Genomic DNA, 14541 nt, shown 5'->3' with positions numbered 1-14541 from the left:
TCTGTGAACGTTTGGTCAGGCATTGTTGGTGAACTTGATTGGACCCCATGTTCTTCCACCTACACTCAATGGAGCATGTTATCATGATTTCATATGGGATACTCTACCTGTGCTGCTAGAACATGTGCCTTTACAAGCTCCTGCACGTTTGAGTCGAAGTGTTCGTACGCTTCTCAACAACAGATTCGGTGACCGATGGTTTGGTAGAGGTGGACTAATTCCGTGGCCTCCACGCTCTCCTGACCTCAAACCTCTTGACTTTCATTAATGGGGGCATTTGAAAGCTCTTGTCTACGCAACCCCGGTACCAAATGTAGAGACTCTTCGTGCTCGTATTGTGGATGGCTGTGATACAATACTCCATTCTCCAGGGCTGCATCAGCGCATCAGGGATTCCATCCGACGGAGGGTAGGTTTCATGTATCCTCACTAACGGAGGACATTTTGAACATTTCCTGTAACAAAGAGTTTGAAGTGACGCTGGTACGTTCTGTTGCTGTGTGTGTCCATTCCATGATTAATGTGATTTGAAGAGGAGTAATAAAATGAGCTCTAACATGGAAAGTAAGCGTTTCCAGACACATGTCCACATAACGTATTTTCTTTCTTTGTGTGTGAGGAATGTTTCCTGAAAGTCTGGCAGTACCTTTTTGTAACACCCTGTATACTCCTTCCACCTTTCACCTTTCCCTTCTTCGCTTAGTACTGGAATTACATCTGAGATCTTGATATTCATGCAAGTCATTCTCTTTTCTCCAAAGGTCTCTTTAATTTTCCTGTGGGCAGTATCTATCTTACCCCTAGTGATATGCTCCTCTACATTGTTACATTTGCCTCTAGCCATCCCTGCTTAGCCATTTTGCACTTCCTGTCGATATCATTTTTGAGACGTTTGTATTCCTTTTGGCCTGCTTCATTTACTGCATATTTGTATTTTCTCCTTTCATCAATTAAATTCAATATCTCTTCTGTTATCCAAGGATTTCTATTAGCTCTAATCTTTTTACCTACTTGATCGTCTGCTATCTTCACAATTTCATATCTCAAAGCTACCCATTCTTCTTCTACTGTATTTCTTTCCCCTATTCTTGTCAATCGTTCCCATCTCCTCAATTTCCCACCTTTTTGCAGTTTCTTCAGTTTTAATCTACAGCTCATAACCAACAGATTGTGGTCAGAGCCCACATCTACCCCTGGAAATGTCTTACAATTTAAAACCTGGTTACTGAATCTCTGTTTTACCATTATATAATCTATCTGAGACCTTCTAGTATCTCCAGGCTTCTTCCATGTATACAACCTTCTTCCATGACTCTTGAACCAAGCTATGATTAAGTTATGCTCTGTGCAAAAGTCTACCAGGCGGCTTCCTCTTTCATTCCTTACTCCAATTCCATATTCACCTACTACGTTTCCCGCTCTTCCCTTTCCTACTGTCGAGTTCCAGTCACCCATCACTATTAAATTTTTGTCTCCCTTCACTTCCTGAATAATTTCTTTTATCTCATCATACATTTCATCAATTTCTTCCTCATCTGCGGAGCTAGTTGGCATATAAACTTGTACTACTGTAGCAGGCATGGGTAGTAGGCATGGGCTTCGTGTCTGTCTGGGCCACAATAATGTGTTCACTATGCTGTTTGTAGTAGCTTACCCGCGTTCCTATTTTCCTATTCATTGTTAAACCTACTCCTGCATTACCCCTATTTGATTTTGTATTTATAACCCTGTATTCACCTGACCAGAAGTATTGTTCCTCCTCCCACCGAACTTCACTAATTCCTGCTATATCTAGCTTTAACCTATCTATTTCCCTTTCTAAATTTTCTAACCTACCTGCCCGACTAAGGGAGCTGACATTCCACGCTCCAATCCGTAGAATGTCAGTTTTCTTTCTCCTGATAACAGGGTGCTCCTGAGCAGTCCCCGCCTGGAGATCTGAATGGGGGACTATTTTACCTCCGGAATATTTTACCCAAGAGGACGCCATCATCATTTATCCATACAGTAAAGCTGCATGCCCTCGGGAAAAATTATGGCCGTAGTTTCCCCTTGATTTCAGCCGTTCACATTACCAGTACAGCAATGCCATTTTGATTAGTGTTACAAGGCCAGATCAGTCAGTCATCCAGACGGTTACCTCTGCAAATACTGAAAAGGCTGCTGCCCCTTGTAAATGTGATTATGTACTGCAACACCAAAATGTATTATAAAATTCCATGGAGCATGGAGAGATGCATCAAACCTTTCTTTGGACTGAAAACAATAACAACAATATGAAATTCCTTCTTAAGTGTAGCATTAGGCCATTAATTGTGGTCATATATAGGTACACATATGAAGTAATTGTTCGGTTCTCCCTTAAAACACACATCCTTTTGTCTTTCCCTCTCCTTCCCTCTTTCCTGAAGAAGCAACCGTTGGTTGTGAAAGCTAGTATTTTGTGTGTATGTTTGTGTTTGTTTGTGTGCCTATCGACCTGCCAGCGCTTTTGTTTGGTAAGTCACATCACCTTTGTTTTTAGATGTACACATATAAAGTGTGTGTTTTTATGTGAGTGACACATGAAAAGAATTTTTCAGTAAAAGACTTTTCATTAAAATATTATTTCAAAAGAAAATAACTTTAAACTGGATAAACATCCCTATTATTTATGCTTTTTTTAGTGCCAGTATAAGGAAGTGGTAATTGTTTATTTTTCACAAAGTACTGGAATAAATGTGTCAAAATCATAAAATTTTCTATGCTAATCTTAGTGTTCGTTATATTTTTCATTAAAGGACTCCAGAAAGGTTACAATAGTTTGTTTGAATATAAAAAGGAGTATTCCTAGAAAATAAAGGGGCTAAAATTCATTTTATAAAAACCTAAAAATCCGAGTACTAGTTATCAGCTATTATGTACTTTGCACATCTTTACATTTTTGTAAGTATCAGCTTTACTGTCTATGTATTAAAATGCTGGCTGAAAATATATACACCTACCACCAATAAACAAATTAAAAAATACAAAAAAAATCCTATCTCATACATTGCTGTGTTCAAAACATAGGAAAATGCAAGAAGTGAGAACAGGTTGTGATTGTTTACATTATCCCTTTCACACACTTTTTATTAATCTAATCTATTAATGAGGATTTTTATCTATCTGGAAACTGACTGAATTGGAAAGATGCTTTCCACAGGTTACTAAAAACTAAAGTGCTAATGTATGGTGCAGAGATCCTTCATCAGCATACTGAATGTTTCATCGCATTGGTATTGAGTTTTGACTTTTCAGTGGTTTAAGGGATTAAATTTGCTTCTTGCTGCCAGCAGGTGACATAATTATCTTGGGACATCAGCTTTTAAGGATGCTGCATATTTTCTTGTATCAATAAAATTTTGCTCTAATTTGCCAACCAATGACAGGAAATGGCTGTTCAGTATTTTGCACAACTCTGATCAATCGCTGACACTCCTTGCATAGAACAGATGTATTACCTTTAAATGGCCACCATTTTCCCTTACACTTCTTCCACAAGTGACCATATTGTTTTAGTATTGTTTTGGTAGCTCTCTATTCTCTTAGTAAGACTAATGATTTCTTCAAGCCTGTCACTTCGTGTTCTTCAGCATTTCTCATTATTGTCTAGTAAATTCTCTGCTTAGTTTGTCTCTGGCCTTCAGACTATGATGCAGCTCCCATTCTCCCTACATGTCCTTAGTTATCCAAACTGATTGCTGATTAGTGTTACATACTTGCTGCATTTCTCAAATAGAAACAAGTTGTCATAGAAATTGACAAAGATTTTAGAAATGCACTATATTATCATTTAAGCTGTCTGAATTACAGACTTCTTTCAAATGTACCCTTTGCACTTTTAAAAGGTCTTCATCACAAGTGAACCTCAACATGTGTGGCTGGTGCCAAGATTTTTTCTGCCTCTTAGACAGAGCTTCACTTAAGAGGAACCAGGTTGTTTTATGTTTTATAAAATGGAGAATTGTATCTGATGAAGGCATGACTATATAATTGATATAAATAATTGTTAATTCAAAAATTACTGACAGTATTTCTGGCACAGACAGCTACTACTGATAATACTCTTATAAATGTGCTAAACTAAATCTATAGGGCAGTTTATCAAGGAAGATAATTATAATGAACAATACTGGCATTATTATTGTAAGTAACAGTGTCTGCATACAAGATAAGTCTGTAATATACTGTATATTTAAAACAACATGATAGAAATAGAAATGAAAACACCTCCATGAATGACATAATATTTTATTTACTCTACCTTAATAAATTCATTTTTAATAACAAAATATTGTACAAATATACTGAGCAATGGCAATGAAATTCTAATCTTACGCTGTAAAAGATTTTATTGTTTACAATAAAGCTTTATGGTGACAAAATCTGTGTTTATGAGATTTAAAGCTTTGATATCAACTGGAAAACTGTCTTTATTTAAGTATTCTAAATATACATTTTAGCTTTTTTGTAGTTTGAAGACAAAACTACTGCAGAGCTTGAATTAGTAACGTCCTCTCCGAAGTAAGAAATCTGATGATCAGTGGTTCCAGTGGCTCAATGCTTCTGGCTGCTTGTCGCCTCATTGCTTGCTTAAAGTCTTCTTTCACACCCTTATCTGCTCCTCGTGTAGAGATCCGCCGCTGACTGTAGAGAGAATATAATTGCATCATTTTGATGAATTTGATATTTTATGAGAAATATGAACTACCTCGGGAGTATTTGTTATTGTGTCTTGCTCACTAATTACCCAGAGCACGACACTGCAATATAGACTGTGGCGTGATGAGCAGCCTCTACATTCTTTTTACAAGTCTTTCTTGAGTGATGTTATTTGGCATTATTGCTGCATATTTCCAACCACAATCTCCTTACTGCAAGTTCTCCACCCTATATTACAAAAAATACCAGCACAATAAGATCCGAACAATCTAGTTCTGATATTTTTCTTCTCAAGTTTTATTCTGTCAGGTCGTTTGAGCATAACAGGAACTGCTCCACATTTCATAAAGTCTATTGACGTGGTTAAGAAGGCCAAGGTTGTACAATGCATGGTAAACTTACTTCTCTTTTTGTTCCCGCTCCCCCTTCTCTCTCTCTCTCTCTCTCTCAACATCTGATGTGGAACAATCCCCTTAACAATTTCTTGATGTTGTATTATCTAACAGCTTGTTGGTATTCCATTAGTTCAGTTTCTACACAACACACAATTCTTACCTTGTTTAGAAAGGTTTAATAGAAGCCAGGAGTACTGAAGAATTATGCATTGGCCATGGTAAATGACACCCCAAAAAGCTTGTTTCTTCCGTATTCAGTTCTCATAAGGAACTGAATATAGTCAAAAGCAATGAGACAACAGAATTAAATTTCAAGAAGAGTGTAAATCATCCCTTAAAAATGTGTGCAAAATATTCCTCCAGTTTCTGCAGTTTCTGTTCAGATATGTTGGCAAAAATTGCAGTTAGTCTTGACCCCAGCCCAACTGAAACCAACCCTGATCTTAACTAGAAACAGTGGTTAACACTACACTTGCGAAAAAGAACTGAATTTATAGCTTCACACTAATGTTGTAACAGTGACTTCCATGAAGTTACAACGTGCTCACAAATAATTAAAATATTAAGAAGTTCTATTCTGTATCGGCCTGAAAAAAGAAAGAAAAATCAGCCAACATACATAACCAACTTTATGATGGTATTATATGCAGCCTGAATTTTTCCAGTGGAAATAATATCTATAACAAAACATTTAATATTTTACAAAGTTTTATAAATGATTACTACTTGTTATTGTAATTGTGGTGGTAGTGTCTTCAATCCAAAAACTGGTTTGATGCGGCTCACCACCCTAGTCTATACTTTGGAAGCCTCTTCTGCATAACAGCTGAAAAGTACATCCATTTGATCCTGGTTACTTTATTGAATCTCTGGCCTCATGCTACAAGTTTTATCCTCCAAGCTTCCCACCATTACTAAACTGACAATTTCTCGATGCCACAGCTTGTGTCCTTTCAACTGGTCCCTTCTTTTTGTCAAATTGTGCCATAAATTTAAACCTCCTCATTAGCAATGTGACTTACCTTTCTAATCTTCAGCACTCTTCCGTGCCACCACATTTCAGAAGCTACTATTTTTTTCTAGTCTGAACTACTTGTGTGTTACACTGCCCTGCAAGATGCCACTTTAGACAAATAGTTTCAGAAAAGATTTCCTAGTATTCAAATTTATTTTGGATAAAACAGTTTTGCATATTGGGGCATGACATTGTTAACTACTAAAACAACTAAATTGATGACATTTCGACTGACTTGCTGTGGTCCTCTTTAGGGCTATTCACTGTTGTGTGCTGCTGAATGTCTTCCTTTACATACTGATGAAATTTCTTTATATACTGTCATTTTTGGTTATCTGGTGGATACCAATGTCACCTATTTAAAATGTCACTGGGCAATTTGAAGAGGCTGTTATGGAGGGGTGACTGTACAGTACACTGTTGCTTCTGCTACCCTCGTGGCTGACTGGAAGGAAATCTAGTAGATGATTGGCAGAAGGCAGTGTCTCAGTTGTTTGTTGCCTGTAACATTCTGATAAGTGATTGGTGGGCAAACTCTCGTTGACGATGTGAAGGCAATAACAAATCAGCAGCTTGCATCTGGTGGTAGCATTTTCCCGTGGCGAGGTGGTAAAACTGCACAGTATTTCTCACACAGCCGCTTTTTATATTATTAAACTGGGTCAAATGGTGCTGCTGGCTGGAAAACACATACAGTCCACTGGCCTGGAATTGCTGGCAGCCAGGCCATAGGTAATTTGTAGCCACTCTCTCTGTTCATTGTGTTAGGGGGTTTAATTATTTCAATAGGCTCTCTTATTTTCTGTTTCAGCGTCAACAGCTGGGGAGCAAGCACACAAGGTTCTTGAAAATTTATAGGACAGCCATATTCCTGGTAGTGTTCTGCTACAGCTGACTTGCTATTCTATCCCAGTTGTACATAATGCTCATGCTCTGAAACTAAGGATCCAGTGAATGCTCGCCATACTGCAAGTGTCTACAAGTTTCAGTGTGAAGGCGGTGAAGTCTATTTTGTTGAAAGGGGGAGACACATTAGCATTTACATTTCGGAACATGAACTTTACATATGACTTGTATAGAACAACACGTCAGCTGTAGCAGGACACCACCAGGAATACGGCTGTCCTATCAATTTTCAAGAAACTTGCGTGCTTGCTTATCAGCCATGGATGCAGCAATGGAAAATAGGAGAAGCTATTGAAACAATTAAATGCCCTCGTTACATGAACAGGGAGAATGGCTACAAGTTACCTACTATGACCTACCTGCCAGCAATTCCAGCATGGCAGATTGCGTGTGCACCAGCCACCAGCACCACTTGACCTGGGTTTAACAGTATAAACAGTGGTTGCAAGAGAATTGCGGTGCGGCCTTAATGCTTTGCTGCAGGAAAACACTACACCCTGGATACAAGCTGCTGATTAGCTATTGCTTTCCAGTGACCAATGGAAGTTTGCCTACCAATCAGTTACCATAATGGCAAAGACAACAGACAGCCAATATGTTACCTTCTGTCATTCACCTACTAGAGTTTCCTTCCAATCAGCCACCAGGGTAGCACAGGCAACAGCATACCATACAAGTACCCTGTCTTAACAACCTATTCCAATGGCAACTCAGATATGTGAAGTTGGTAGCCAGCAGATAAATAACATGACAGTACATAAAGAAAGACACAGCGCCGAACTGCTCCGAAGAGGACCACAGCAAGTAGGTCAAAATGTCAGCAGTTAAGTTGTTTTAGTAGTTAACAATGACACAGCCCAATACCCAAAATTATTTTATCCAAAATGACACTGGCCGTGGAAACTTATGTATTCGAATTTATATACAATGTCAACAAATTTCTCTTTTTCAGAAACACATTTCTTGATATTGCCAATCTGCATTTTATCTCTTCTCTATTTTGGCAGTTGTCAGTTACTTTGCTCCCCATATAACAAAACTCATTTCCTAATCTAATTTCCCCAGCATCGTCTAACTGAACAGCACTGCTTTGTTTTAGCTTTTGTTGGCATTTATTTTGTAAACTCTTTTCAAGAAACTATTAATTCCATTCAGCTGTTCCTGCAAGTCCATTGCTATCTCTGACAGAATTACAATGTTACCGGCAAACCTAAAGTTCTTACTTTTCTCCTTGCACTTAATTCCCTTCACAAGTTTCTTGTGTGTTTTCTTTACTGCTTGCTCAATAAATAGATTGAACAACATTGGGGATAGATTACAAACCAGTCCCACTTTCTTCTCAACTACTACTTCCCTTTCACATTCTTCAACTCTTATAACTGCAGTCTAGTTTCCGCACTAGCTGTAAATAAACTATAGCTCCCTGTATTCTATCCATGCTATCTTCAGAATTTCAATGTTGGTATTCCAGCCAACATTGCCAAAAGCTTTCTCTAAATCTATAAATGCTATAAATGTAGGTTTGCCTTATTTCAGCCTGTCTTCTAACATAAGTCATAATGTCAGTGTGCCTCACATTTAACTACATTTCTGTGGGACCCAAACTGATTTTCCCTGAGGTCGGCTTCCACCAGTGTTTCCATTCTTCTGTAAATAATTTATGCTAATTTTTGCAATCAAGACTTATTAAACTAACAGTTTGGTAATATTATTAAATGACAGCACTTGCCTTCTTTGGAATTGAAATTATTTAATGATACTTGAAGTCTGCAGGTATTTTGCCAGATTCATATACCTTGCACACCAGGTGGAATGGTTTCATTATGTCATGTTTTCTCTAGGTTTTCAATAATTCTAAGGGAATGTTATCTACTCCTCGAGGCTTTCTTCAACTTAGGTCTTTCAATGCTCTGTCAAATTCTTATCGTAATATCAAATCTCCCTGCCCATATTCATCTACTTCCTCTCTCTTTCTATAATATTGCCTTGGAGTTAATTTCCCTTTCATAACTTTTATACATATTCCTTCCACTATCCTGCTTCCCTTTCTTTGCATAGTACTGGCTTGCCATATAATCATGGTTGGTTGGCTGATTTGCAGGAGGGAACCAAATAGTGAGATCATCAGTCCCATGATCTGGGATGGCAGAAGTGAATGGAGGAACAATACGAACAGCACAGTCAAGTCAAGGGGAACGGAGAAAGTGCAAGGAGGGAAAATGAATGTTAGGGAAGCAGGAAGAGGGCAGAACAAGAGGAGGTGGGTGTGAATGGGGGAAGCTGGGATGTTCCGAAATGCTATGTGCAGTAGGGCACTTGCACTGCTACTGACCCATCCCAACACGAACACCATACCTTATCTTTATCACGATACAAAGAGGCAACATCAGGGGAAGAACACAAAAGAAAAGAGGAAACAAAACAGCACAACAGATCAGACTAAACATAGGGAAAAGGTGGGGAGAACCTGTCCAGTATAGAGGCAAGGCCAAAGACTCTATAACCACCATCTACACTACTGAGAAACTCAAATACCAGAGGAAAATTCAAGGACTTATATCTGCAAGTACAAACCACTTTTGTGAAGAAAACCAAGGCCAGACATAACCACACGAGGATCGTCCTCTACCAAATGAGACAAGGAAGCTGGGAAGACATATTCAGTGCATTGGGCTGAAAAGCGGGGTAGTCCAGCAAAATATGGATCATTGTGAGCGGAGTCCCGCAACTACAAAGGTGGGGTAGGAGGGTAGCTCACTCATTGCAGAGTAAAACACCATGGGTGAACCTAGTACAGCCAATACAAAGATGGCAGAGGATGGTAGATTCCTGCCAGGAGAGGCAGAGGGAAGAACAGCATATGGTGGGAATTTCTTTTGTAGCACGAAGTTCATTAGACAGAGGGTAGCTTCCCAAGAGTCACCCCATGATTGATCGAAAAGAGAACTGATGTAAAGCCACAGATCTGCTCCTGGAGGGGTCACGGAGAATGGGGGTAGTTGGCTGTGGTCGCCCTCCAGTCAGATTATCAGCAAGTTCATTACCCAGGATACTCGGCAGTTACCAGTGGCTAAACGGATACCACAATGGTGAACTGAGTCCAAGAGCAGCAATGTGGAAGGAGCAGCCAATCTATAAACTTGACAACCACAGTCTGGGCACAACAGAACTAATGCCCAGTAAAGACGGAGAAGGGTTGAATAATTTGTGCCATAAGAGGTGGTGTGGGCAATGAAGTGAAGAACACTGAGTTTACAAAAAGTGCCAACCTTCAGATGACGAATCTGTGGGAACTAAGTAAGCTGTTTTCAAAAAGAAGAGCCAATAAATGGAACTGGGGGACCATGGTCAGGTATTGGGCATCGAGATAAGAGCCCTGGATAGGGTGGACCTTAGTCTGGTGGCAGAAATGCACCAGCCTCAGCTTAAGGCAAGAGAATTGAAAATCATGAGTGTGTCCACAGGGAAGCGCACCGGATGGCACCCTGGAGCTGTCGTTCCACAGACGCCACTGAGCAGGAGCTAGCACAAATACAGAAATTATCCACATACAGAGCAGAGTTGACCACTGGTCCAGCAGAGGCCCCAAGTCCATTAATGGCAATTAGAAAAAGAAGGACACTTCATATGGATCCCCATGGGGTGCCATTTTACTGAATCTGCAGAGAGCTGAGAACAGTGCCAACCCAGACTCTGAACAACTGGTGGGACAGGAACTGGCGAATAAAAATCAGGACGGCGGCCCAAAGACATCACTCATGAAGCATAGGAGGGTGTGACAGTACCAAACTGTGTCATAGGCCTTACGGAAATCGAAGAAAACTGCTACAAGATGGGGTGCTGAGAAAAAGGCCTGCCAAACTGTGGATTCCATTCAAAGCAGATGATTGATCGGAGACCATCTCTTTCGAAAGCCAAACTGGTAGGAGATAAAAGATCCTGAGCCACAATCTGTTCTAGTAGCTTGCAGGGGACATTTGTCTGCCAGTAACCATAAAGTGATGACGGGTTGTTGCCAGGCTTACGGACAGGAACCACGATACTGCCTCTGCATTGAGAGGGGAAAATATCTTGGAGCCAAATACAGTTAAACACCTGGAGGAGATACTGACATTGTGGAGGACTGAAGTGTTGAAGCAATCGGTTGTGGATGGAATCAGGGCCAGGATCTGAGCTGTGAGAAGAAGAGAGGGCCAAAAGCAGCTCACTTTCAGTAAAAGCTTCATTGTGGGATTCCACCTGACAAGCAGTAAAACAAAAGCGGGAAGCTTCAGGCAGCTGTTTCAGATGGAGGAAGGCAGCCGGAGAGGAGGCTGTCGCCGATGTCATTGCAAAATGGGTCAGAAAGTGTTCGGCAAGAATGGATGGATCTGTACAAAGGCGACTTGGAAGGGCAAGGCCCAGAATGTAAGACTGCCACTGACAACCTTGGAGGGTGCAGACTGTAGCCCACACCCATGACAAAGGGACAAATGAACCGAGACAGGAGACAAAGCAGTCACAACACACCAGTTTGCTCTATTTGATCAAGTAACGGGCTTTGGCATGAAGACAAGTAAAGGTATTAAAACCGGCTGAGGATGGGTGCCACGTAAGATGTTGCAAGGTGCAACAACAATCACGGACAGCAGTGGCAATAGCCATGCTTCACTGTGGAACTGGCTAACAGTGAATGGGGTCTGTCAAATGGAGAATGGCAATGCCAGCAGCAAGGATTATTTTATCAGACAGATCACAGACAACTTCATCAATACAACCTGACGAAGAAGGCAGATACATGACCTGGGAGGCATATGGCGGCCAGTCAGCACGTTGGAAAGCTCGGCAGAGAAACCTGGTCATTGGGGGGATGGAGGGGGGGGGGGGGGGACAAGAGAATCAATGGGGAGTGGTCACTATCACAGAGTTTATCATATGGTGACCAGTGTAAGGTAGGGAGAAGGGGAGAGGAAGAGAGTGAAAGCTCAATGGCAAAGAAAGTGCCATATGCAGCACCAAAATTAGTACTGGAACCATCATTAAGAAGGCACAGGTTGTGGTCTACAAGACATTGGTCAATGAGGAGCCTCCCCCTGACTAGAAGAAGCAGTGCCCCAGAAAGGCTGATGGGCACTAAAATCCCCAAGGAGGAGGAAGGGAAGGGCAGTCAGGGTAGCATACGCAGGTGGCCTGTCAGGAGGGAGATTGAGATTGCAAAGATTTCAAACTATGATGGCAGAGTCCAAGTGGACCAGATCAGCAACTGTTTCCAAGATGGTACAAAGTGGGATCACTGTACTAAAAATATCCATGTGGACCAATGTCCAGGCACCACCAGAAGTTCTCACAGGGCCAACCTGGTACCAACAGAAAGTACAGTACCCACAAAGGGTCAGCGAGAGAGCATCAGTAGAATGAGATTCCTGGAGAATGACACTGACAGTAGTACCCGTTAAAGTTTCATTGAATAATCACAACTGCTGGGTACCTCTCATTGTCTGAGTGATCTGCCCTTTCTTCTCCTTAAACTTCCCCCCTTGAGGGAGGAAATAACAGCTCTGGGAGCTAGGATACTGCCTATCATCAATGCTAAATATTATGCTTCTTGAAGGTAAGTACTTGCCAGTAATTCTGTCTTGTAATTTCATACTTTTCTTAAGTGATATAACACAACTAATTATTTCAAAAACAAACTGGTTTAAGGAAAAAAGCTGTATCCATCACGATGATCACGATTACATTCCTAGATGCCATTGAAATATTAATTATTTAGCATTTTTCCTGTGACAATAAACAGAACAATCATGAGAAGCATCAGAATTCACATATCAAAGAAGAAAAGAAATTTGAGGGAGCTATGACCACCACAGAACGCTGCAGAAGCAGAATGCTGGCTCGGAGTACAAATGTTTCAAGTTCCCATTTTTTGGATAATTCACATGCTTCTATACACCAGCAGTGCACTTAGTCACAAGCAACACTCATACATATTTAAAATTTTCTGACATATTCTATGTTCTTTTTCAGTTTCACTAATATCTGGCTACCGTGATTGGAGTTTTTGTAGTGTTTTTACAACATTACAGACAAATGCTGGGATGGTTCCAAAATTCAGCATAACTGTGGCCAACTGCTTTCCCTATCCTCCATCAGCTAGTTTTCATCTCTAATGACCTTGTCATCAATGGGAAACTTAACACTAACATGTCTTTCTTCTAGCCACACAGGTGAAACTGAGGCCATTTTGTGAGCCATACATGTAACCTGACTTGGAAAACTCGTTCAGCACAATATTTACACGATAATTACTTAGCTATGAGAGTGAACTGCCACATTGGTCATTTTGCTGCAGAGTTTTGCCTTTTTCCTCTTTCACATAACTCATTATATTCTGTGGATCCTATCAAAATGGATAAGCTTCAGTGGGCTGGTGTGAGTCAAATACACAATAAGAAAGAGAAGTAACTGTTACAAATTGCATTAATACTTAATTACTGTTAAAATACTACAATTATTTGTGTTTACTCAGGCTAAATTTAACGTAATACAGTCAGCAGAAAAACTGCCATTTTGGGAGCAAAAAGAAAAGAAAGGAAGAAAAAACTCTCCTACTGTTCTATTGTTAGCTTAAAATAGTCTCATTGCTATTTATCATAAAACCACACTTAGCTATTTGCCGCAAGAAGAGAGGCGGTTTTATCATAAGTATTGCTGCTAGTCACCTATGTAACAAAAATAGCAAATCCTTGATCTAGATAATTAAATTCTTTGTAGATTTACAAGTAGGCTATGTTTTTAATCATTTAATCGAACAACAGAAACTCCATATAGGAATAGGAGCAATGTAGGAAAAGACAGATTGCTACTTACTGTAAAAAAGACATGTCGCGCTGTGGGCAGGCACAATTAAGACTCACATAAAGCTTTCAGCCACAGCCTTTGTCAGTGCAAGACACAAACACACACACACACACACACACACACACACACACACACACGCACACACACTCACACGCACAAAAAGGAGCACACCTCACACACACGAGCGCCAACTCCAGCATATTGGGCCGGAATGCAGCATCACATGGGATGCAAGCAGAAATCTGGAGGGCGCTGGTGAGGAGAAGAGATAAGAGAGATTACTGTATGAGTGGAGATAGAGAGAGAAAAAGAGAGAGACGGACACTTCCTGGTGGAGAGTACAGGGACTAAACTGCCAACAGGCACAGTGCCAGGAGGTTGTGGGAAAAGGAGGTGGGGGGAAAAAAAGAAGCAAACAAGGAGAGGAGTGGGGAAGAACAGGCAGATGCATTGGCAGAGGGCCGCAAATAAACAGGATGGGAGATGAATAGGGAGGAGATGATAGGACATCCTGATGCTGCACCCCTTGGCAGTCTAGTCCCTGCACACTCCACAAGACAGCATTCCTCTTTCTCCTCACCCTACACTACTATCCCATCTCCTTCCCCACCCCAACCAGATTGCTGATTGCATCCCACGGTGATGTTGCATTCTGGCCTGAGATGCTGGAGTTGGCGGTCGTGTGTGCATGAGTTTTGTGTG

At 40.7% G+C, this 14541-nt stretch overlaps 1 protein-coding gene across 2 annotated transcripts in view; it reads right to left on the bottom strand.

The window, feature by feature from the left end:
• Window positions 1-4256: 4256 nt before the first annotated feature.
• LOC126284579 (integrator complex subunit 10) overlaps window positions 4257-14541 on the bottom strand; it is a 106850-nt gene continuing 96565 nt past the window's right edge. For both annotated transcript variants that reach the window (XM_049983600.1, XM_049983601.1), the window contains exon 13: window positions 4257-4668. In XM_049983600.1, coding sequence (XP_049839557.1) covers window positions 4509-4668 — 160 coding nt within the window. In that variant the 3' untranslated portion in view covers window positions 4257-4508. The remainder of the gene's footprint in view (window positions 4669-14541) is intronic.

Source organism: Schistocerca gregaria, chromosome 8 (genome assembly GCF_023897955.1).
Source record: "Schistocerca gregaria isolate iqSchGreg1 chromosome 8, iqSchGreg1.2, whole genome shotgun sequence".
Taxonomy (NCBI): Eukaryota; Metazoa; Arthropoda; class Insecta; order Orthoptera; family Acrididae; genus Schistocerca; species Schistocerca gregaria.
This window is presented reverse-complemented; position numbering and strand designations above follow the sequence as displayed.